We start from the raw sequence: 23,211 nt of genomic DNA, 5'->3' as shown, positions 1-23,211 counted from the left end.
CCCGGAAGAGGACAAACCGGCCTCCGCGTCGGGGCTCCCTGTCCCCACCCCGCCGCCCGATCCCGAAGCGCTGACGGCTCCGATCGGATCACGCGTCGCTGTCGCCTCCACGCCAACCTGGCCCCACCACCACCACACCCGGCTCGGGCTCGCTTTCCCCACCCTCCCAAGCGAAGCGAGAGCACGAGCACGGGCAGCCGGGCAGAGGATAGCAGCAGCAGCAGCAGCAGCAGCCAAGCACCACACGCCGACGCGGACCAGACCTACCGGCTGGTGGTAGGTTAGCGAGGCAGCTAGCTTACGATGGCGCCGCGCCGCGCCGCCCTCTTCGCCGCCGTGCTCCTCCTGGCCTCCGCCGCGGCGGTCTCCGGGTTCCACCTCGGCGGGGACGAGAGCGGGCTCGTGCGGGGCGTGCTCGCCGCGCTCCGCGAGCGGGCCGAGGCCGAGGACGCCGCGCGCTTCGCCGTCGCCCACCACAACAAGAACCAGGTGCGCCTCCCCGCGCTCCCCCGGTGTCGACACCGATTCTGTGAACTCTTTATGCACGACGAGACGAGTGAATTGCATTGACTTAAGAGGTGACATACTGACATCACCAGATTAGGTCAACGAACGTCCTCTCTCGAGAGGGGGGAGAAGTTAGTTCCATGAATTCGCGAACGGGCTTCAATTATATTGCAGCAACTTGCTGGAGTTCCTAAACTTGGTCCCCGACTCCCCGTTGAGGGCATGGTTTACTAGATTTACTAGAACCAAGTTTCGAGATCTAATAGCTGAATTCTCTAGTTCGTTGAATTGTGTGCGGAAACATATGATGAGCCACATATGCAATGCCTAGGAATTTGGTCCTTGTTTCATGTTATTCCAAGGAGAAATTGAACTTTTAGATTTTTTCTCAATTGGTCTATATACTGGGACATGACTCGAAAAGTTAGCAGTGTTTTCCTCATATTAGTAGGATGATTACTCCATGGATGCACACCACGTTGGGTTTCTTCTGAGTTCTATTTAATGTTCGGAGAATTTTCTTGTGCAGGGTGCTGCTTTGGAGTTTACACGGGTGCTGAAATCGAAGCGGCAGGTGGTGACAGGAACCCTGCATGACCTGGTATTGGAGGCTGCTGATGCTGGAAAAAAGAGTCTGTACAGAGCAAAGGTTTGGGTGAAGCCATGGGAAGATTTCAAGTCAGTTGTCGAGTTTCGCCTTGTTGGAGACTCTGAGGTCGAATCCGAGCCTTCTGTTGCTTCAGATGGTAGCTCTGGTCAAGGTATTGTTGGTCCTGAGTGTTTGGATAATATATTCGTTCATAGTTATCCAATGTAATCTACCAGGATAAAAATGTTGCCTGCTTATACATGGTTTTACATTTTTCAGCTATTGCCAAGGTCTCTCTTGAAGCAGACATCGTACAAGAAGAGGCTCGCCTGCACACCGTTGAGAATGAAGGGCTTTCCAGCGACTTCGCATTGTCCTCTTAGGTATGATGCCCCCTCCTTTCATCTTCCTGGGCTAAAAACTCTCTTGCTGTTTGGTTAACTGACCTATGACCAAATGTGTCAATTACTTGTCAGTGCATGCTAATGACTATTATGGTGATATTGTTTGGTCCTGCACAGTTCTTTTAGTTACCTGTATATTTCTTCATCGATACACGATACAAACTAAACAATGGCTTTATAGTTGTTTTTAGTGCTGATGTGAGATCTTACTTTTGGCATCTAGAAGATTAGTTTCCACTGGGCGCTTACTGTTAGTTGAATATTGTGGTGGTTTAGTTACTTCTTTTTTTATGAACATCCAAAAATGAGGCCTTGAGGGTTTTATGTGTTGTAAAATGGTCAGTCTTCATGTGACACTGGTGCGTTGATGGTTCATCAAGGCCTTGTGTGCTATTAGTGGACAACCTGCTGTTTAGTTATGTTATTAGCAAGAGTTTGTATGCCTAAGCAGTTCAAAGATCTCTACGATACCTAAAGATGCATGTTAAGTACACACCAATGCGAGACAATCCTCAACACATTATTTGCATCATGAGGTGCCATAGGCATATATCTTGTTCCATTAGCTTCCATCTGCAACTTTGGAGTCTGGAACATAGCCATATCTCGTTCTCTCTCTATATAATTCACAATGTTTGCATACATTTCATTAGCTCAGGAGTCCAGGTCGTAATCAAATCGTTTTCAAGAGCCAGTTAATATCCAATGAACAATATATATGTATCCTTAGATGTGGTGTGCTGTGATTGCATAAATCCTTAGAAAGAGCTTTTGTTTCGAGCACCAACTGAACTCTGCATTTCTGTTTTGTTTATTTGAACTTTTTGATATGTACTTGGTGCTGGTTACAATTTGCAATAGTAGGTAACTGCCATGTTTGATGTATTACCGGGTTGCTTTAAAAAATATTCCAGGTGAAGGAAATCATGAGCACCGTATTTGGATTTCTTGTGCTATAATTAGTGCCATACAAATTGGCATGGCTAAGAAAAATCATCCTTTGTACTTTACCGGTTTGCTTAGATATCCATTTTGTTTATGTTCCCACGTCCATACTCCTCTAAGCATTCTTTTTACACAAGGTGACTGATATGTTTTGACCCATCTCTCAATTTCAGACATACTTGGTGTGACTAGAATTCCAGGAGGTGGATGGAAGGTGTGAAGGTAGTAGCTGAAGTCCAAGGTATCTATAGATAGTAGGTCGCTGTCAAGCTGAAATGCTTTGACTCTTCTACCGGAATATGTATATTTCGTTCGGAACGTGGGAACATAGATCTGTATATTTCAGTTTTCACGCTGCCCATTTCCATGTCTGTACAGAAGGTGGGCAGTTCTTCTGTCTGTATTATGGCAGTAGTTCTTCAGCTGCATAAATGTTAGGCAAAATCGTCGTCTGGTTTTCAACTATTACAAGTCAATTCCAAAGTAATAGGACAAGGGAGGAGCCCAAAGAAATGCTTGGCGATGGCGATAAAAAAAGAGGTGGCCACTGGATTGCTGTATGGAACGCTATTCAGGAACTAGGCGCCAGGCGCCGCTCTCCAAGCGGTTCTTGGGGTGGGATGGTGCCTAGCACCTGTTTTTTCTGCCCATCGGATTCGGATGAAGAGTAACGGCCCAACCTTCAGCCAGCAACCTCTGGCCACGACGAGTCGTCTTCTGAGAGCTCCGCCACGGGTAGGGTCTCGCCAGAGCATCGCGCAACAGCTTCATTGCCATCGTCAGTTGTCATCTTGTCCTTGCCCAGGTGGCCTCGGCTTATGCCATTGTCGCTCTTGCCTTGATACCTTTGATTGAGGAAGAGTCGAAGATCGCGTCCGTAGCTCGCGAGAGTTGGGCAGGCCAATGAAAAATGAAAAATCAGTTGCTGGACTGCTCAAAAACACCCAAATGCTCCATTAGCTTATCTCTTTTTTTTTTCTTTAAAAACATATGGAATAACCTGGACACAAATACACAATCGAAGTCGAACGTGATACCTAATAACATGGATAATCTAGGAAGTGATACCAATAATATGTATAATCTAACTCGGAAAAAAAGGTATAATCTAGCAAAAATGTATGGGTATTTCAAATATCATGTGAGATAAAAACAGATAGTTTAGATGCTCATTCCCATCCTATGGCCTTTTGATCCTCTCTTTTGTTGTCGTGTGTCGACTATGACCTTTGCCTTAGGATCTTTTTAACAAAATTCTCATTAACTAAAACTATCGGCGAACTGAGATAGCAACATATCCATTTGGTCCAAGGCTCCAACTTAGTACTCACTTTTCTACAATGAATTATTTTTTTTCATACGGAATTACCGTTGATGACAAGGTGCATATATATTTTGAGTCCCAATCTAAATAGTTGTCTCTTTGTAGATGTTTATTATGGAAGAAAAAGGTTCAGTTTACTTCTCTAAACTCCCAAGTATGGTCAAGGTCTGAATAACCCTCTAAAGTATTTTTTTTCAACTTATCCCTGCAACTATATGAATTGGTCCACTCTACTCTTAATAAGATTTGTCATTTTTGTTTTATATTATGAGTTTTTCATCATTAATTTTCATACACTTTTGTATCCTACTTTGTCGGTACATACAGACAGGGGTACCTCCTGCTAGGGTGTCCAGGCCCTTAAGAACTTACAAATGCATAATCTCCCCCTTACCTTCTGGGGGACGTGGCATGCGACCAGGGCCTGACAGCTGGGACCATGGTCTCTGGACCCTCCCCGAGTTGCCCTGGGTCAGGGGTCTCCGTGTCCCCAGGAAGGTTGGAAGAGCCCTCGGGTAGCTCCTATGGACCCAACCTCCTTAGGGAGGTCCGGGGGCGCCACGTGTGATGGTCCGTCCATCATAGGCCAGCCCGCTCTGACCAGCCTTGGGGGCCCGGACCCCCCCTTCCCCCGGGAAGAGGTCCGGCGCTGCCATGTGCCGTCCTGCCGGGGGAACGGGGCTGGCCCTGCCGCGCGCCTGCGGCTGGAGGCCCCTTGCGGGTCACCTCTCCACCTACCAGCATTTAATGCGGTAGCTGGGCCGGGCGCGCCCAAGTCAAAAGGAGCAGCCTGCCACTGACACACGGGGCAGGTTGGCTGACACCATGGTAAGACCGCCTGTTTCCAAGGTGGCGCGTCGTATCACCGTGCGCAGTGCGCGGACTGTGTACGGTCCCGTCACGGCGCTGCGTGCGTGAGGATGGCCTGTAATGGGCGAGCCAAGGCATGCACTGCGACAATGCGTGCACAACAGGTCAGTGCTGTTTCACCGCTTGACAGGAGGTTACATCCCAACAGTGACAGCACGGCTTCACTGTTGGGCAACGCTGACACCGGACACTGTGCAAGACAAGGCTGTGCACGGCCGTATCCAAGTTGTGGATACGCACATCAACCTCCCGATTGTGAGGACTACGGAGAGGAGCTGGAGATGAAGATCTCCATATCTCTCATAGAACAAGCTCCTGTTGGCCAGACCCAAATGTCGGGATCCCGCTCAGTGTAAGCACTCCCCTTGGACTATAAAAGGGAGAGTGCACTCGTTAGAAGGGGGGGCCAGACACACGAACTCAAGCCCAGGTTAAGTTCTTCCCAGGGTCACACAATCAATACAACTCCCAAGTGGACGTAGAGTGTTACGCTCCGGCGGCCCGAACCACTCTAAATTCCTTGCGTCCTTCCTGTGTTCATCCGCACACCGATCGAGCACTTCTAAGTCTCCTCCAAACCCATCCTTGACTAGGATTAGGCGGGTGCTTTCCGCCACCCGGCTGGAGAATTCCTCCGACATACTTATTATTCGATTTTTAGCATGGTGCTGGTCAAAGGTCTGAATAACCCTCTAACGTATTTGTTGTGTTTGAAAAAAAATAGAACTACCATATTTTTAGCATGGTGATGGTGACTCATGTGTTTCGAAACATCTGTACGGCTTGAACGGCGGAAGCCTAGCCGTAGGCCCGTAGGCCGTAGCCTAGGACTAGGAGCACCTTCTGTTTGCAATAACGGCCCAGCAAAACTGCCGAGAACAGCGCGTCCGTTTTCAAACCTTTTCAAATCCCTCCCCTCGCCGGCTGGCAGCCAATAATAGCGTTCCTTCCATCCTCCTCCAGTTCTCTTCCACCGCCGCTCCGCTTCTTCCCCGCTCCCGCTCTTCCCCTTTCAAATCAAATCCCCTCCCCCGCCGCCCTTCTCTATAAACCCTAGCCGAGGCGAGGGAGCGCGCACCCCACTCCCCGATACGTTCCCCCGCGTCGCCGCCGCCTAATGGCGACCCCGCTGCCGCCGCAGCCGCCGAGGCGCGTCTCCTGCGGCTCTCTTCTCCAGGAACTGCAGGTTCGATCCCGCGACTCAGGTTTTCTGCGAGACTACGGTTGTTTGGTCTGGGCGTACGGGTTCAGTGGATATTGGGTTTCGCGTTGGTAGCCGGCGACTGTGGCCGCGGTGGTTCTTGGTGGAGTAGGGGGCTCGTGCCTTCGGGGTTGGTAGGAAATGGGCGTTCAAGCGTGTGGATCCTGGGGATCGGGCTCCGAATATTGCGCTTTCGTGGTTCCCGTTGTTGATTTCGTAACGACGCAGTGGAATTGGCAGTGGATTTTGTGTTTCTTTCACGCTTCTTGGACGTAGTCCGGGGATTTGGGGCGTACGGCCGTTGCGTTTCTTGGTTTTGAATTTTGCCATGATTGTTGGTTCTAGGGACAATGTTGCCGACCGCCGGAAATTCTCTGTTTCCTGGTGCCTTCGGTACCAATTCTGGCGTGGTTTGTCATTTGCCGTTCTGATCATGGCCATTCGTCGTCCCACCATTGTCTCTTTTGCGTGCATCCTTGTTTCCAAACCCACTGGGGGAATGCATTCACGTTCTCTCTTTCTTTCTGCTTTCCTTTGGATGGGTCTCTCTCTCTACACCCGGTTCACCGTTGCATACGATACTAAATATCAAAAATTTCAATCAGGAATTATGGGGAGAAATTGGTCAGGATGAAATGGAAAGGGATAGGATGATACTGCAGCTGGAGGAGGATTGTCTCAACGTATACAGGAAAAAAGTGGATCAAACTAGGAGGCAGAAGGCTGACCTGCTTCAAGCGCTGTCCGTTGGTGAAGCTGATATAGATAAAATCCTTTCTGCTCTTGGAGAGCGTGAATCCTTTCCCAGGGTAAGTTTTTCTGTCATCAATCAGTTTCCGTGGTTTTTTTAGTTGTAGGAATGCAATTTTCAAGCTGATGTCAAGAAAATCATTATCTATTCAGTCAGAGAAGCTTGGGGGCACATTAATGGAACAACTTGCGAAAATAGAGCCAGTGCTGAGAGATTTGAGACAGAGGAGAGATGAGCGAGTGAATGAGTTCAGGGCTGTTCTGTTGCAGATAGTTCGTCTACAATCAGAAATTTCAGGAACCATTGATCATGGGGACCCCACTGCTCCTGTGGTAGATGAGAATGATCTATCCTTAAAGAGATTAGGGGAATTGAGGTTGCAGCTCAACGAGCTTCAGACAGAAAAGGTTGTGCATCAGCTCTAAAATCTCATTTCCCATATTGCTTACGGTGTCATTCTTAAATTGACTGTTTTTAATACTTCAGAATCTCAGGCTGCAAAAGATCGACATCCAGATCAACTGTGTTAATGAAATGTGCAGCATATTGTCTCTTGATCTTAAGAAGGCATTGTATGACGTTCATCCCAGTTATGCTGAGTTGGGAAGAAGCAAACCTGTGAGTATTAGCAATAGCACACTCGAGAGGCTTGCAGGAAAAGTTCATGCATTAAATCATGAAAAGAAACAAAGACTTAGGAAGGTATGTATATCTGTACAAGATAGTTTATTTGTTGAAACAGATATCAGCATGTATCACTGAATTGTGTTGAACCAGTCTTTTCCATGTTTTCCTGACTTCATTTTTTTTAACGAACTACTGGGCAGTTAATGTGAGCTTAAAGAGATGAAATTTGATGAAACTGTTTTGCGAGAATACCATGATATTTTCTTAATTACATCAAATATGTAACATGACATATTTCCTCGTCCCTGCATTCTATATTTAAGTTATCTTGACTTTTCATGGTGACTAATTCATGATTTTGATCACTTCTTTAAAATAAAGTATGCAATTAAAATATTTGAAAACTTTTTAAGGTACATTTCTAGGTAAATTTATCAGCACTGTTTTAGCGTTTTCAATATTGCAAGTCTCATTATATTGGACTAATGTCTAGTGATTGAGGGACTAATATTTTTTATTCAGAGGATGATTGACTTGCAATCCTCATGGATTTGTAAAATACTTGTATTTTGTAACTTGCATTCCTCACAGATTTTCATAAAATACTTTGTATTTTGTGTTGATTTTTCTGTTATCTTTTCTACTTTAATCCTACTTGCAATCCTCACAGCTTGTTTTCTGACATTTCCATACTAAAAATGTTTATTTCCTTGTGGTTCATGACTTAAGTAACCTATCGCTATGTTTCTTTGATTATCATCCTGTATGTACTTCAAAAATTTTGGTTACCCCTAAAAAAAAGTTTTCTTTGGGTACTATATTTCTTATGTTCTATATTTGCATTGTGCTCAGTATACCACATCATTGAACTTCGCACTCTATTGCAGCTCCAAGATCTTGGCAGCACACTCATTGAGTTATGGAACCTCATGGACACACCAGTTGATGAACAAAGATGTTTTGACCATGTTACTTCTCTTATTAAAGTTTCACCTAATACAGCGATGCCCGAAGGATGCCTTGCACATGACCTTATTGAGAAGGTTATCATTTACTGTCCCTTCCCTTTTAATTCTCATTGATGCTAATCCTTAAACTTATGCCGGTTCTTATGTAGAATCATGTTATCCTCTGATATAGGTCGAGATTGAGGTTAAGAGGCTGACTCATTTGAAAGCCAGCAAAATGAAAGAACTAGTCTTCAAGAAAATGACTGAGCTTGAAGAAATCTATAGAAGTGTTCATATGGATATTGATAGTGATTCTGAGCGGCGAATCCTCAATGATCTAATTGATTCCGGTTTACTTCTTTCTTGTGCTTTCATACTGAAATGGTCGTTAAACTTAATATAAATACCCATCTCTTTCTTTTCCTTCATTTAGCTTTTCTTTCATTCATTTTTTTTATGTGTCATGTGTATCCAACTTAAATTTTAATATCTTTCCCATCAAAAACATGTTCATGGCTTTGTGCAGTTGCATTATAATTTGATTCTTGTCTTCTCAATTACACCTTTTGAAATTAACATGTAAGCAGGTAACTAATTTCTTAGCTTAGTTATCATTGCTCATATTTACCGTATTACCTTATTTCCCTGTTTGAGGGCCATGACTAATTTGCTACCATGATTCTGCAACTAGAACATGTATGCTGTAATTTCCACTCTGTTGTTCAACGGAATAGAAGAATTGAAAACATTTATAATCGATGAAAGACATTAGCCCTTTTTTGTTCCCCTTGTCTAGTTCTTCCTTCATATTTAATGTCCATGTCCATGACCATGACTACATTTTGCTTTTGATGACCATTTTTTAATAAATTTAATTCTACATCGTTTTATTGTTGTTACTTGACTCTCTGGTTGCCAGCTTTACTGAATTAAGAGAACTTAATCTATGAGATTTTGCTTTTCCCTATCCTAGACTGAAATGTTTGAACAAATGTTGATAATATGGTCCTGAGTTTATTCCAGGATGGTTTCTTGCAGCCATTTGATTGATTCCATAATTTATGAATATGGAAAACTTTGATCTGTAGGTAGAGCAGATCTCTCGGAGTTGTTGGCAGGAATGGATGATCGAATTGTGGAGGCAAAAGAACATGCTCTAAGCAGAAAAGACATATTAGAAAAGGTGGAGAAGTGGAAATCAACATCTGAAGAGGAGATTTGGCTTGATGAATATGAAAGGGTTTGTTATTTGTTTTTTCTTCAAAGAGTTCATTTATTTGTCTTAAGTTGAAATATTGCAGTGCTAAATCTGTCATGTAGTAATAGTTGTGTACAACCTATATATCCATTCCAGGATCAGAACCGCTACAATGCTGGTCGAGGAGCTCACATAAATCTCAAGCGTGCGGAGAAAGCTAGGGTATTGGTCAGCAAAATTCCATGTAAGCTGTATACTTATTTGTACTTCTACATATCTTTGAACTGTCGAGCACCCCGTATTATATGTGTACATTATACCAGAAGGCTGTGGTACCCCTACATTATTACCATTTCAGGTTGTGTGGGTAATAGGTTAAGCAAATTCGTGATAATAGTCCTTGGATTAAAGATTTTATAATAGAACCATATGCATGCCTAGGAAATTGGAAAGATCAGTTAAAAAAATCAGTTAATTTTATCTTGATCCTTTACTTCAAGAATCTTCTGGTTGACTTGTTGTCTATTTGCCGCCTCCCTACTGTTCTCACAAAAATAAAAATATAGTTCAGTCATGTGATTTCTTTTGGAAACATGTGGTACATGCTCCTTCACATCTTCTCCTGTTTAAGTCAAATTTACAGTATAATTTGGTAATCATTCATAACAGTGCAAGTTTATTACCTTCCATTTTTGCATTTGTTTCCTGCAACTCTTTGTTCTTCTAATACATATAGTCTATAAAATTTCAATGTCAACCTAAGTTTTATCTCATTCTACAGCTCTTCTGGAGAATTTGACTGCTAAAATTAAAGTGTGGGAGAAAGAGAAGGGTATTCCATTTATGTTTGATAAGGCAAGTTCAATTAAATAAGAAGGCTTGTTTGCGCCAAACTGGCAACATCATTGTGCTTAAGATTTCATATATTTATTTACAGGTGAGGCTGTTGGATAATTTAGAAGAGTACACCTCTTCAAGACAGCAAAAAGAAGAGGGAAAGCGTCATTCAAGGGTTAGTTTTTACTATATATGCCATCTATTTGAGGAATTCTTGGTCATTTCAAGCATGCTGTGTTTTTGTAGTTTACTTTGTTAGCCTGTTTTATTTAGATGCTTGTGATGAATGGTAATTTGGCACAATAATTTTAAATTCAAACTATCCTCTGATCACCGATCATTATACCACAATGTCACTCTATGTAACATGTGTAGTTATTCCTGCTGCAAATCTCAAGTCTAACTGGGTAGTGGTCACTATTTTCAGGAACTGAAGAAGCTGCAGGAACAGTTTGCAGCAGAGCAAGGTGCCAAGTTTGGAATAAAGCCAAGCCCTATCCGTCCTCTTCCTGCAAGGAAGCCTCTTGGCCAGAGCTCTAATGTCAATATTGTTGTTGGAACTCCAACAAGCCGCCGTGTTTCTACACCGATGTCTCGGAAGGGAGGGCTGTCATCTGGAAAGGTGAAGGAAGCTGCGAAGACAACTGTGGCACCAGCAAACTATGTTGCAATTCCGAAGGATTGCTCAAACAATTCTTCCCTCTGAGCATAGTCACCACCTATAAGTTGGAGCTAGTCTAATCGTTGCTTGATTTCTCATTTTATCGACCTATATAGGTTAGCTTCTTGCTAATGCCTAAAAGTTGCTTACCCCAATGCCTGATGCTCACTTTCAGACTAAGTTTCTATTCTCCATAATATAATTTTTTCTCCTCCTTTGAACAGTTGCAAATTCTGGTACTGTTTAGTCGCATAATTGTTACGGGTGCATTCCTGCCTCTTTATAAATATCCTCAAGTTTTGCAAGTTTATCCATACTCCATTAGTGTTGCTGGTCTGTCTCTGTACAAGAAAACACGCAGGTCTGCTTGGATTGTCTTCAAAGTTTTGGAATATTTTCTACTATATTCAGGGCGTATCTATGTTGCGTCATTCATGGGTACCTCCGTAGCCAAGCTTCTCGTGGTGGACCGGTTAGAGTGCAACTCGGGTAGTTGTTAAAACTTCTGTCATTACTGGGGTTCGAAGCATGGCACTTCTTAGAACAAAGCCTGTGAGAGTCTCCTGCTGTAATCAGTTTCCCCCTTTTGTGTTCATTTTAAAATAATTTCTAAACAGAAACTATGTAACTGCTAATAACTGCCCATTAGAAAATTTGGCTAATTGTTTTGTCTGATCTCTGAAGCAAAGTGGACTGGAGGCTTGCCATATCATGTCAGTCTTCCTTCGTACTGTTTGCAAACACATCGTCCTCCAATAGCTGCCCATGCTCTGTAGTCACTAGCGAGTAGTCATTACCATTAGTGTCATGCAGGTTATCTCATTGAACCACACTAGATACCAGTGTTGCCTGCCTGGTCATTCCATTGATCCTGATTCCAAAGGCAGTTTTGGTGCTGCTTGCCCCCTTGCTCTGATGTTGCTAATCCAACGGGTAAAGTCAGTGAATCTCCAGCAAAAGAATTCAGTGACATCAGCCCCTCAGGATTTTATTCCAAAATAAGATTTAGACAGTCGACATTCAAGTTGAAGTTGCAAGTGTTCCTCTAGTGAGAACCCTAATGAGATGCAACCTCGGATTAGAAAATAGTATTCCACACTAGCTACTAGCTCTGATGCAGATTGGGTTTGCCACTTTAGCCATCTTTGTGATTGTGATATCCTTGTTGGCTAACACAAATAATATTTGGAGTATTGCAAAGCATGTGCAATGATCTGGAGGCTCAACTTTGGTGCTGCAGAAATTACTACCCTTGCAAAACGACGCGGCTGAACTACACCACTAGCTGTTGTAAAGATAACAATGATGTAAATTGTTCATCAATTACGTTACTGAAAGTACTTTACAAGAAAGTTATTTCAAATGCAGTGAAAGTTACTGAATCATTAAAGTGTTTTTATGGTAGACGGTGTTACTTGCCAAGTTAAAAATTGGGTATCTGTTAAACATCACAGCATTCTTTGATTTTAAAAACAAAAAAGTATCAAGGATTCCATCGTGTCCTTGTTAGCAACATTTTTCTTTCAATTCCTGGTTGAATGCATACTTGGTCATCTATGGAACTATTCTTTATTGGCTCGGGACTCTCATGATGTATGGATAATCATGGAACCAAAAGCTTGGCACTTCTAAAGCCACTTTAGTACTCTAATCGAACACCGAGCCACAATTTCTGATTAGGGTACTCAGCCTGCCAAAAAAAAAGAAAGAAAAAAGAGAAGAGGTTGATTTAAATTAACATGAATCGAACACATGCAATTTGGGGTAGCATTCAACAACAAGTTTATGCACTTCGGCATATTGCCGGCTGCATGATGTGACACATCCTGCTAATATAATGCCCATGCTGCATTATTTCTGGTTCGGAACAAGGAATCTTAAGAAGATTATTGCTCGGCATACGGCTCTCAATATTGATGCTTTATCATCCTGTTTTTAGCACTCTGCTGAGGTTATCAAGTAGCGGAAATCACATGAGTTTTGGAGAATGTATGGCAAAATTAGGAGAATACAACCTGAGTGCGAATTCACTATTCGTGTGAGTGGTTTGCTTTTATGGTTGCATTGCTTCTCCCGCTTCTCTGTTATTCCCAAGATGTTGATAGATGCTTAGTGGAAGCACTTTGTTTCCCCCCACTGTCTGATCGGGGGATAAGTGCTGGACTGGACTCTGTGCTCGTCTACTCCTGAAGCAAGCATCTTGCATACTCAACTGCTCCTGTTTTGCACTTCCATAACTGAAAGAAAGGACCAGTACACGCCAAGAAACAGAAAAGATGTAGAGTTGCAGAACGAAACGTATCTGAAAGAAAGGACCAGTGTCACCTTTGTTGAGTTGTTCCTTCCGCAGTCATGTGACAGCATTTGCTCCGTACAAGGGGTTTTACGATTTGTCAGTTTTCACACAGCTCCTCAGCTGAAGATTGGTATCTCTATGATTGTGTGCAAGGAACATGGTCTTATTGGACTATAATTGTGATTTTAGTGATTGTGTGATAATATAGTCAATGGTACTAATTTGTAGGGCTTCTAGGTTCCATGGAGGAGTCCAATTTATATACAAGGTAGTCCAAATTGCTGTTAAGATGTCCAAATTTTAGTGAAAATGTAGAGATCAAGTGAACAAGAAGTCAGTTGTACCGGTTGAACCGAAGGTGCATGAAGGGAGGCATCGGTGAAATGTGAAGAAAATATGGAGATCAAGTGAAGAAATGTCAGAGACATCGGTTGAACCGATGCTACGGTACAGAGCGTCAGTGCAATGGTCATTTAGTTTGCCTGAGAGTGTTTGTGCTAGGATTAGCTCTAGAGAGAGTGAGAGAGCAAGGCGTTGCTGCCTTGTGTGCTGGTTCTTGAGTGAACCACAAGTTGTATCTTGGTGTGCTGGCCCCTTGTAGTCTTAGGTGGCTCGCCGGCAAGTCTTCAACCCTCCGGCTTGGTGTGGAGCAGCGATGATGGCTTTGTGCGGGGCACGTGGAGACCCTCTTCCTTCGTGGAGACGGCATCAAGGTGACCGGAAACTTGACGAGAGTCTTGGTGGCTAAGCCTTAGTGGCGAGTCAAGAAGAGTCCCGAAAGAAATTTGGTGATCGGGAAGCAATACTCTTGAGTGCAACAACGTAGACTAGAGGTGGTCTTGTGCCTACCGATACCACAGGATAAATTTTCGTGTCGAGAGTTTGCTTCGCCTCGTCTCCTTCCTTTAGGCTTCCGTATTTCTTATTGTAATCTTGTGTGCCTTTAAGATTGCCTCGTATTTTGTTAGGATTGACCATCGATTGCAAAACTCTTTGGAATGAGATTTTCACACTAGTTAAACTATAGTTTCATATATCTAAATAATATAATATATTTTAGTTTATATTTTGTACTAACTAGTTCCAGCCATAGGTTAAGATTCTAAAATTATCTTATTTATTCTCTCCCTCTCTTAGACTACGAGCACCAATTTCTTTTGAATCTCAAATGGTGGACCTCAGATAAGTTATGCTGCTTCATGATAAGAACCATTAATCATGACGACACACATCACTGTGCGCAACGACATCGCGGAATGTGTTCCGACTTCCAAGCGGAGTAGCAAGTGCAGAGTCCAATAACTTGCTACTAGGTGGCCTGCTGCTTGTCAAGTATGATTATGTGTATGGCTCATGCAGCGGCACATCTGCTAGTTGATATTCCCTGAAGCAATGGAATGGAAGCCAGAGAAGAAACCTACGAGAGCTTATCTGTAACGTCCCAGGTTTTTTTCTGAAATGTTAATTTTGCAAAAATCGTGAATTTTAAAAACTTTTCATGCAAGTGCTTTTAGTTAGGACCAAATATAAGGATAATCTTTTTCTACCCCAAATCCCTAGAAAATTAAACCGAAATCAAACTTAATCTCTTTCTACCCCAAACTCCTAGAAAATTAAACCGAAATCAAACTAAGGACGACATTGTTAATGTGTAATATTGGAGTCATTTGGATTTATTTGCAATCTACCTTGTTTGAAATTGTTGTTGGATCTTACTTGAATTGCTTCCAATTTGTTTGATTCAATTGAGTGGAATTCAAATTTGAATGGACCATTCAAATTCAAATTCAAAAGCTAACTATCCTAAGCCTTCTTGGGCCAATAACCCGAAACCGGCCCAGCAGAGGCAGCCCAGCCCAGCGCTATCTTTTCTTTCCCCACGAGCTCAGCCCACATAAGCACAGCCCACGTGAGCACGGCCCAGCTCGCCAGCCGCATTGCCGCTCCCCTTTACCTCTCACCTGGGCAGCTGACAAGCAGGGCCTGCTTGTCATCTTTCCCTTACACCTCCAGCCGCGCCTCCCGCGACGCTCCCGCTTCCGCTCAGCGACAAGGCAGCGAAACCGCCGCGCCCTTCGCTTACGTCACCCCCGCGCCCGCGCCTTGCCTGTCCTCGCTCCGCGACACAGGAGCGAAACTGCTGCGCCTCCCGTGTCGGCCACTGAACCCCGCACTGCGAATCCTAGCCCGCGCCACGCCGTGCGATGGCACCACGCGTCTCCACGCCGCGGCCCGTCCCATCGCTGCCCTCGATGTTTGGGCCCGTGCCGCGAACCCTAGCTCGGCCTCTATAAGAACCCCACGACCGCTGTCGAGAAACCCTAGCCATCTCGGGGTTTTCCTCTCCCACCGCCGCCGCGACCGGGAGGGAGAAAGGAGAAGAGGGGAAGCACGGGGAGAACGACGTCGCCGCTGTCGCAGGCGCGTCTTCACCGAGCAAGCACCCCGATCGACAACATCGACGACCCCGCGCTGCCCGACACTGCTCCACCTCGTCACAGCCTCGCCTCTGCGCCACCCCGAGCTCCGTCTTCCCCGGCCTCAACCGGTGAGCTTCGCCACCGCTTCCCATCTCCCTTGTGCTGCCGTCGCCGCCGATGAGCCTTCCTTAGTACATCTCTAGGACCCCTCAGCCCCTATCCCAGCCTTCGTGCCGCTCTTGTTGCAGGAGCCCGTCGTGCCGCCGTACTCCCTCCCACCACTGTCGCACCTCACCGCCGCATCATGCCGCGGGCCCGGAACGGCGGTACCCCGCGCACGACACGGCCACGCCGCGGTCCCTGGATGCCAGGACTCGCGCGCGTGCGTGCACACTCGAGCCATCAACCAAGCCCGAGCCTTGGCTTTGACCCGCCGCCGTGACCGCCTCGCCAGCGTCGAGCCACGACCCTGGAAGACCAGGACACCATGCACACACACATACTCGCACCCAGCACTGACTCGTGCCGAGCCTTCCCACCGGCCACCTTTTCGCCACGCCGTCGCCGCCGTCGCTGTCATGCCGCGGCCACGGTGACCGCGCACACCCCCACGGCATCGCGGCCTGGCACACGCGGGCGCCTCTACGGCATTTCGCCGAGCACCTCGCGTGCCTCTGCACGCACACACTCTCTGCACACACTCAAACACACGCACACCCATATGCCGCACCGGATCCAGGCGCTGCCACACCGGATCCAACTGAGACCGACGCGTGGGGCCGCTCAGTCAGCAGGAAGAGGAGAAGGAGGGGAGGAGCCGCACAGCCCAACTCGATCCACGGCGCTACTGGGCCCGAAGATGCGCCACCTGCGACGAAGCAGAAGCTCAAGCCAGCGGATAAACCTCAAGCTGGGCCGCCTAGCCGTAGCCGAGCCAGCCCCTTTTCCTTTCTCCTTTTCCCTTTTTACCCAACCTGACCTGTGGACCCCACCTGTCAGCCTCGAGGTGAGACTGACCAGTGGGTCCCACTGACCCGCTGACCCCGTTGACCGGTCAGTGTTGACCGGTCAACGCTGACGTCAGCAGGGCCCACAGCTGACGTCAGCCGGTACTGACCCCCTGCTGACGTCAATACATGCCACGTGGCATGCTCTGGTGCTGCCATACGTCACTATTGAGTGTTTTCTTTTCCAAAATTCTTTTATTTGTTTTAGAAATAGGTTTTCTCTTAGAAAATTCATAATAAATCAACCAGACCTCCAAAAATTATGAAACCAGTTCCATAATTATTCTAAAATCATGAACTACCCCGTTAGAGTAGGTTTTGTGGTGATTTGGGTCTTATTTGGCATCTTTTGTGCACTTTTGCATTTTGGTTCTTGCCCTTACTCGTATTTACGAATAGGACCCAGCTACCAGGAGCTGATCGACGGCCAGAACCACCCAGAAGCCCACGAGGACTTAGAAGAACCGCCAGGTTCATGCCCATCTACGATCTGAATACCTATTAGATATTGCTCGCTAGATATGTTACTACTTCAAAGATGTGTTACTATGAAATGAATCTGCATAGCCTATTTATTTATCTGAATTCCTTGCTATCCCATACACTTGAACATTATATGAGATGCCTTGTTATGCTTTGCATGTGTATGTGTGAGAATGAGTGAATAGTCTTGGCATGAGTGGAGATACATTTTTCTGGACTTGGTGAATAGGGCTTTTTAGCCGGGAGCGGGCAAACTTCACTCGATCGTGGATCGAGGGCTTGGGGTGTGTATCTTAGCACACTTTACGGAGTACCTGTGACGGGTACAACTTTTTGGATACTTGGTTGAGGTATTGGGAACACCCGTAATGGGTGCAGTTGCGGACCATTGCGGTGGAGACGCTTATGATAAAGATACTCGCTTCGCCAATTGAGGACCGGGTGAGAGTAATTATGATTAGTGGAACTATGTTAAGCGTGCACACCACTTACCCATTATGAGGGTGGGCCCGGTCCAGGGCTAGCAAGTACGGTACCAAGCCGGTAGGAGGATCGAGTATCGGTGCAGGGGAAGGAGGTGCTAGCCTCATGTTCCCCGAGACGCAAGGGAGGCTTCACAGTCCCGGGGGGACCTCTTGCGGGAGTTTGCGGCCGAGACCTGGGAAAGCCGGATGGTGCCGTGGCTCCTAGTCCTATTTTAGTATACCGGTGTCTCGTCGCTCAGTCGACTGATCCCCGGCTAGCTTCGATTCGAGTGGGTTCAGGTGTACAACCCCTGCAGGGTGAAAACTATACATATAGCAGCGTCCTCGGTCATGGACAACCCTACTCTTCTGTTGCTCTTATTAGTTAGTGATACTCATAATTTCTACCTCTCTCTAGAGATGACTTCCTGTCTGGGGCAGTTGAGATGCGAGGAGAGAGAGTCCTCGCATCGACTTGGTGGTTTTGGAAGGTGTGTGTTGGACCGGGAGTCCGAAATGCCGGAAAGACCCGAGTTCGGAGCTTGGAAGAAGTTACATATATTGTTGTGCGTGCATAGGAAACCCCAGCTTAATCCCTTGAACTTTTATTATATTTTTAGTATAGTCCACTTTAAAGCTTGCATTCGTATGGTGACGTGAACCTATCCCATATCTTGGGGATAGCCTGGTACGATGCAGGATCCGATCCAGAGTTTGACCCCAACGATGACGGTTGGTACGATTGAAGCCCATGCTACGTTCGAGTTAGTTGTGGAAGAGATTCTAGAAGATGAAGGACGGCCAGAAGTCTAGCTACCGCTATTCGTTTTCTGCTTGTTCGATCTAGCCAAGAGAAGAAATTTGTAATGAATCCCGTACTGCATATCTTATGAATTTATATAATAATTAAACCCATAATTGACCTTATGCGAAGTATGGCTATGAATTATGATTGGAATGAGTAGTTCTGTGTTTGGTAGCGCTTGATCCAGGGACTATCACAACGGGGAGTCGGATTCTCGATTTGGGAATCCAGTTCGTTTTATTATTGAATTCGCGTATCGATCGATAGATCCGATCCAGTGCCCAGGATTTAGAATGAGATATTTTTCTTGGGGAGGGCAATCAAATTCAGGTACTGTTCTTGTTCCTGGCCCTGGGGCTTTATGCAACCAACTTGCCCACTGCACTGGTGCAGTTGGAGTGGAGATGGGACCTCAGGTCTCTGGAATCCTCTTATATTTCAGTTAAAGAGATGCATGCTGGTTTAGGGCTCAACACTGAATCTTTCAAGTGCTTGCAATGTAGGACTGCTTTCGGGGAATTATTCCCTCAACTCCCATCACTACCCAATGCTGATTCTTTGATTTGATACTACATAATGGTGATTCGTTGAGGTTATCCTTGCTAATTAAGACATGGTTCTTCACTATCTAAAAGAAAGTTCAGACATGGTTCTTGGAATCAGTATGTATCTCATGGATGTTGCCTAGTACACCAATAGGATATACATATACACATGTTAGTGGAATCATTTCTTTTCAAGATGCAATGGGAAACGATATTCTTTAATACTACTAATAACTATGTGGCTATGTGCCAATGGCCGCATCAAGATGCTACATAGTGAAACCGCACATTGATCGCGTTTCCGTAACATAAAAAAATGTAAAGGATGTTGTGGAGAAATAAACAACGCTGAAGCCTGAAAAAAGATTTGCCTTTTTAGGTCCACTGAGTTCTTGCTCTTTCAGGGTTCCAGGAATGCTGCCTGCCCACACCCAATCATATGACCTGTCTCAGAGACCAGGATTTCTGACCTTGGATAGAAGAAACGGTAGCTAACTAAAAAGCATGTAGGACACAAATCTAAGTGATCAAGCACTTCCCCTATTTCTCCTAGAAAAAAACAATGATGAAATGATCAAACACCTAGTTGAACTTTGATTGGAAGCTGAGGCACAATGCTGCAAATGTAATCACTGATTGAAGGTTTATATGGTAGTACAAGACATGTATGCAGGGGATGTTTATCACTGACAGCATCTGCTTAGCAGGAGGGGTTACAAAACTCTCCTCATGACATCCTCCTCAGCTTCCATCTTGATCACTGCTTCACTAGCCACTACTACACTACCACAGTACTACCGCCACCACTGCTTACAGCATCAGATCACCCCACACTAGAATACGATGGGGCACAACGCACAAAGGCTACGGCCAAAAGGGGTAAAATGACACGAGAAACGCTGATCGATTGATCGGCGCTTTTTTTTTTGGAGGGGGGGGGGGGGGGGGTGGCGGCGGCGGCGGGGGCGGGTTGTGGCTTAAGCCTCGTCCTTGCCCTGCATCCGGGCCTCCTCTGCGGGGACCGTGACGGCGACCGCCGCCCGCTTGGCGTTGGCCTGGGCCTTCTCCAGCTGCACCTCGTCCAGCTCGACGATGTCCACGATCCTCCCGTTGCCGTCGACGCCCTTGATCGCCACGGGGATCTCCATGGCCTCGGCCTCCTTCTCCAGGTTCTCCTTGTGCTTCCCCCACAGCACCGAGTACAGGCCGGCGACGATCAGCACGGACCCGAGGATCCTGGAAACCAGAAACGACAAGGGCCATGAATTACTGCTTGTAGGGTACTCTACCAGTGGATGCATGGATGTTGGATGAGCTCTCTCGATCATGGAGCCATGGCGGGCAGCGCCTACCCTCCTAGGTAGATGTTCTCGGCGAGGATGAAGGAGCCCATGATGGCGACGATGATCATCATGAGGGGGCTGAAGGCCGAGGCGAAGACCGGGCCCCGGCTCTTGATCACCAGCCCTTGCACGTAGTAGGCAATGCTAGACGTCACTATGCCCTGCACGGATCAACACATGCGGAGGATATTCCTTGGTCAGCGTCATGCCATTTTTGCTCGCGGAGAGCAGAGCAAGGTATGGTAGGAGACTGACAGCGTAGGCGGCGGCGAGGAGGTTCATGTCGAAGCCGATCCTCCAAACGGAGGTGCTGCGCTCCATGACGAAGGTGACGACGATGGCCTGCAGGGTGCCCACGAAGCAGATGAGGGTGGTCAGCGACAGCGGCGCGTCGTACCTCTTGAGCGTCGCGGCCTGCGTGCAACAGGTTGGCAAACAAAAAGTTAGGACGAGTCGAAGAAGCTCCAAGGCTCCTGGAGCTAGCTAGTTTATGGAGCGTCCATGCATGGCTGCCGACCTGGAGGACGAAGAGGGAGGCCCATGCGAGGGTGGCGATGATGAGGAAGATGGAGCCCGTGAGCCAGTCCTTGTCGGCGGCGGCGGCCGCGGCGGCGCCGGCCGGGTGCGGGCCGTGGAGGTGCACGTGCTTGGTCCAGACCATCTCGACGACGCGGCCCTTGTAGAGCGTCATGAGCATGGCGCCGGCCACCGTCACAAGCGTGCCCACCACCTTGGCCACGCACCTCGCCTTCTTTAGGTTCACCTTTTCCATCCTGATCGATGTTCATCATTCAGTTGTTTGATTAGTTTGCTGTTTGACAATGCCACAATTGTGTTGTCTCTCTAGCCTCATGGTTGTTCGATCGTGTTGATTCTTGCCCGTCGTCAGTGCGAAGATGCATACCTGAAGAGCACGGCCATGATGAAGGTCATGGCGGGGAGCATGTTGCTCATGGCGCAGGAGAAGGTGGGCGAGGTGAACTTGAGCCCCGCGTAGTAGAAGTTCTGGTCGATCACCGGCCTACACGACACGAGCGCATGCATGCTCATCAGTCACGACGACGCCAGAAAACAGAGCTTGAAGAAGGAAGCAGGGCCTTCCATGCCAGAGCTCAGAACAGAGAACCCTCTGCGCTAGCTGCAGCAGCCAGCAGCTACCCACCCGAGCAGCGCGAGGACGAAGATCTGGAGGAAGACCCATGGCGTCATCCTAGGGCGAACCTTGCGCTCGAGCGCGAGCGCGAAGGGCGCGATGGAGAGCGTGGCGAAGGCGTGGCGGTAGACGACGAGCACATAGTGGCTCATGCCGCGGTTGAGCGACACCTTGGTGATGACGTTCATGCCGGCGTACCCGAACTGCAGCGACACCATCGCCACGTACGGCTTGCACCGCTGCATCAGCGACGACTCGCCGCCGCCTCCAATAACGGGCGCCATTGATGCCGGAGTCGTCGGAGCACGTGCACGGCTCGTGTAGTCGTGTGTACTGGGCTGATGGGCTGGCAATGGTTTTAGCGGCAAGCTCCGCCGGCGGCCGGAGAGGGGTGTGCTCGCTCGCTCGATCGCTCGGCGCCTGAGGAGGGAGTGGGCAGGCGCTCCGGCGGCTATTTATAGGCGCTCGGCGGCAGCTGGTTGGTTGAAGGTGGGGGCCGGCGCTGACGTCGCGCCGGCCGGCGGGATCCGGGTGCATGGGTGCTCCGCTGCTGCTGCAAAGGCGAAAGGCGCAGTGATGCCATTGCCACACCCACACTGGCCGGGGCCTGGCAGTGCTGGCACTGTTCAGGAAGACAGGAACAGTGAAGGCCATTGGTCGTGTGCCATTGTATGTCATCCGGTGTGTTTTTCTAGCTAACCGTTGTTACAGCTAGCAAATCCAGCGACCTGCCTCGGAAGAAGTCTGATCTGCTCGATCTGACAGTAACTCTGACTGGCATTCTACGGTTCAGTCGATGCTGCAACAAAACATTGCTGAATCTTCCTCAGTCCTTGGAGCGGATGCAGCAAACCAGAACCGGCCGTCATCCATGCTCTGTTTTTTTACACGAGGAATCATGGCCCAACTGCAAACGCGGCGCCCAATCACACTTGGCCGCTGCAAGCATTCGACAGATCCGGACGGGATGTGGATGAGCATGCCGGCGTGGCGGCCAATAGGGAGGCGTCGGGAGTGGAGGGCGACGCGGAGCGGGACGACCCCCCGGGCTGCCGGCTCCGGTGCGGCGTGACGTACGCCGGCGGCCGCGGCCCACCACCACCGCGCGGCGAGGCGCGGGGCTCTGCTCGCGTGTCGACGCGGCGTTGGCTGCATGAGGCCGTGACGCCGCTGCGCGCGATCCTCCCCACCCAGGCCGGCTACTTGTCAACGCCCGCGCTCGCCGGCTCGCGAGGCGCGACGCGACGGCGGCGTCTGCCAAAGTTGAAGCGCCAACTTGCAGGGATCTGGTGGTGACGCCGAAAGTTCCATCCGTGAGCCTCGCAGATCCCCGGCCGCGCGCCCGGGAAATTCCTCCGCACGCACTCGTGCAGCATCGTGCTACTCCCGGGTCATCACTTCCGGGGAATCATCGACGACGCCGTGGCCTGCCCATCATCTGATTCCTCGTGGAATTCACCGGCGATGCATGGGTGCGTGGATCGTATCACGCATATTTTTTATGTTGCAAAAGGAAAACATCGATGTTGCGAACAAAGTTTGTGCATGTTGCTGCTATCTATGAATGTTGGATGAAATATGATGCCATGTTGTGGTGGGAATTTTCCATCCCCGAATTAGATGATAGTCATTTTTATACATATTGTTTTTAATGTTGCAAGCAGTGATTTTCGATGTTGCATTAGTTAACTTTTAGTGTTGCACCGGAGCGTCCGATGAAAAATCTACCATCAAACGGTCAGGCGCTAGTAGCTCTATAATTCTTTATGGTTATTGGGAGAGTTACTTTTGCAGTTCCCCAATAATCCATCCCAAGCCAACTACCATATTG

General features: G+C 47.4%; 3 protein-coding genes across 3 annotated transcripts; 2 read left to right on the top strand and 1 right to left on the bottom strand.

Moving 5' to 3' along the window:
• The first annotated feature begins 188 nt into the window (after window positions 1–188).
• On the top strand, window positions 189–2,916 carry LOC112887479 (cysteine proteinase inhibitor 3-like). The gene is made up of 4 exons (XM_025953656.1): window positions 189–489; window positions 1,037–1,268; window positions 1,376–1,479; window positions 2,619–2,916. The coding sequence occupies exons 1-3, from the start codon at window positions 304–306 to the stop codon at window positions 1,477–1,479; spliced, it is 522 nt and encodes a 173-aa protein (XP_025809441.1). The 5' UTR covers window positions 189–303; the 3' UTR covers window positions 2,619–2,916.
• A 2,726-nt stretch (window positions 2,917–5,642) lies between these two features.
• LOC112886834 (65-kDa microtubule-associated protein 5) lies at window positions 5,643–11,087 on the top strand. The gene is made up of 11 exons (XM_025952838.1): window positions 5,643–5,825; window positions 6,446–6,649; window positions 6,744–6,998; window positions 7,078–7,293; window positions 8,106–8,261; window positions 8,359–8,518; window positions 9,257–9,408; window positions 9,523–9,610; window positions 10,148–10,221; window positions 10,304–10,378; window positions 10,631–11,087. The coding sequence occupies exons 1-11, from the start codon at window positions 5,757–5,759 to the stop codon at window positions 10,907–10,909; spliced, it is 1,728 nt and encodes a 575-aa protein (XP_025808623.1). The 5' UTR covers window positions 5,643–5,756; the 3' UTR covers window positions 10,910–11,087.
• Window positions 11,088–19,832: 8,745 nt separating this feature from the next.
• Window positions 19,833–22,868, bottom strand: LOC112886520 (WAT1-related protein At5g07050-like). Its single transcript, XM_025952440.1, has 6 exons — window positions 21,390–22,868; window positions 21,132–21,248; window positions 20,745–21,000; window positions 20,483–20,641; window positions 20,237–20,388; window positions 19,833–20,120 (listed from the first exon to the last, which is right to left on the bottom strand). Exons 1-6 carry the CDS (start codon window positions 21,662–21,664, stop codon window positions 19,862–19,864), a joined length of 1,218 nt encoding a protein of 405 aa, XP_025808225.1. The 5' UTR covers window positions 21,665–22,868; the 3' UTR covers window positions 19,833–19,861.
• Window positions 22,869–23,211: the final 343 nt, after the last annotated feature.

The sequence above is a fragment of the Panicum hallii genome, chromosome 3 (genome assembly GCF_002211085.1).
Source record: "Panicum hallii strain FIL2 chromosome 3, PHallii_v3.1, whole genome shotgun sequence".
In the NCBI taxonomy this organism is placed as follows: Eukaryota; Viridiplantae; Streptophyta; class Magnoliopsida; order Poales; family Poaceae; genus Panicum; species Panicum hallii.
The sequence above is the reverse complement of the archived record's forward strand: the minus strand, read 5'-3'. Positions and strand labels throughout refer to the sequence as shown.

Coding starts and splice junctions, on each gene's coding strand:
- LOC112887479 (XM_025953656.1), top strand. CDS start 304: ATGGCGCCGCGCCGCGCCGCCCTCTTCGCCGCCGTGCTCCTCCTGGCC. Junction 490..1,036: donor CCCACCACAACAAGAACCAG/GTGCGCCTCCCC, acceptor TTTCTTGTGCAG/GGTGCTGCTTTGGAGTTTAC. Junction 1,269..1,375: donor AGATGGTAGCTCTGGTCAAG/GTATTGTTGGTC, acceptor TACATTTTTCAG/CTATTGCCAAGGTCTCTCTT.
- LOC112886834 (XM_025952838.1), top strand. CDS start 5,757: ATGGCGACCCCGCTGCCGCCGCAGCCGCCGAGGCGCGTCTCCTGCGGC. Junction 6,650..6,743: donor AGCGTGAATCCTTTCCCAGG/GTAAGTTTTTCT, acceptor TTATCTATTCAG/TCAGAGAAGCTTGGGGGCAC. Junction 8,519..9,256: donor CAATGATCTAATTGATTCCG/GTTTACTTCTTT, acceptor TTTGATCTGTAG/GTAGAGCAGATCTCTCGGAG.
- LOC112886520 (XM_025952440.1), bottom strand. CDS start 21,664: ATGGCGCCCGTTATTGGAGGCGGCGGCGAGTCGTCGCTGATGCAGCGG. Junction 21,001..21,131: donor ATCATGGCCGTGCTCTTCAG/GTATGCATCTTC, acceptor AACATCGATCAG/GATGGAAAAGGTGAACCTAA. Junction 20,121..20,236: donor GAGAACATCTACCTAGGAGG/GTAGGCGCTGCC, acceptor TCTGGTTTCCAG/GATCCTCGGGTCCGTGCTGA.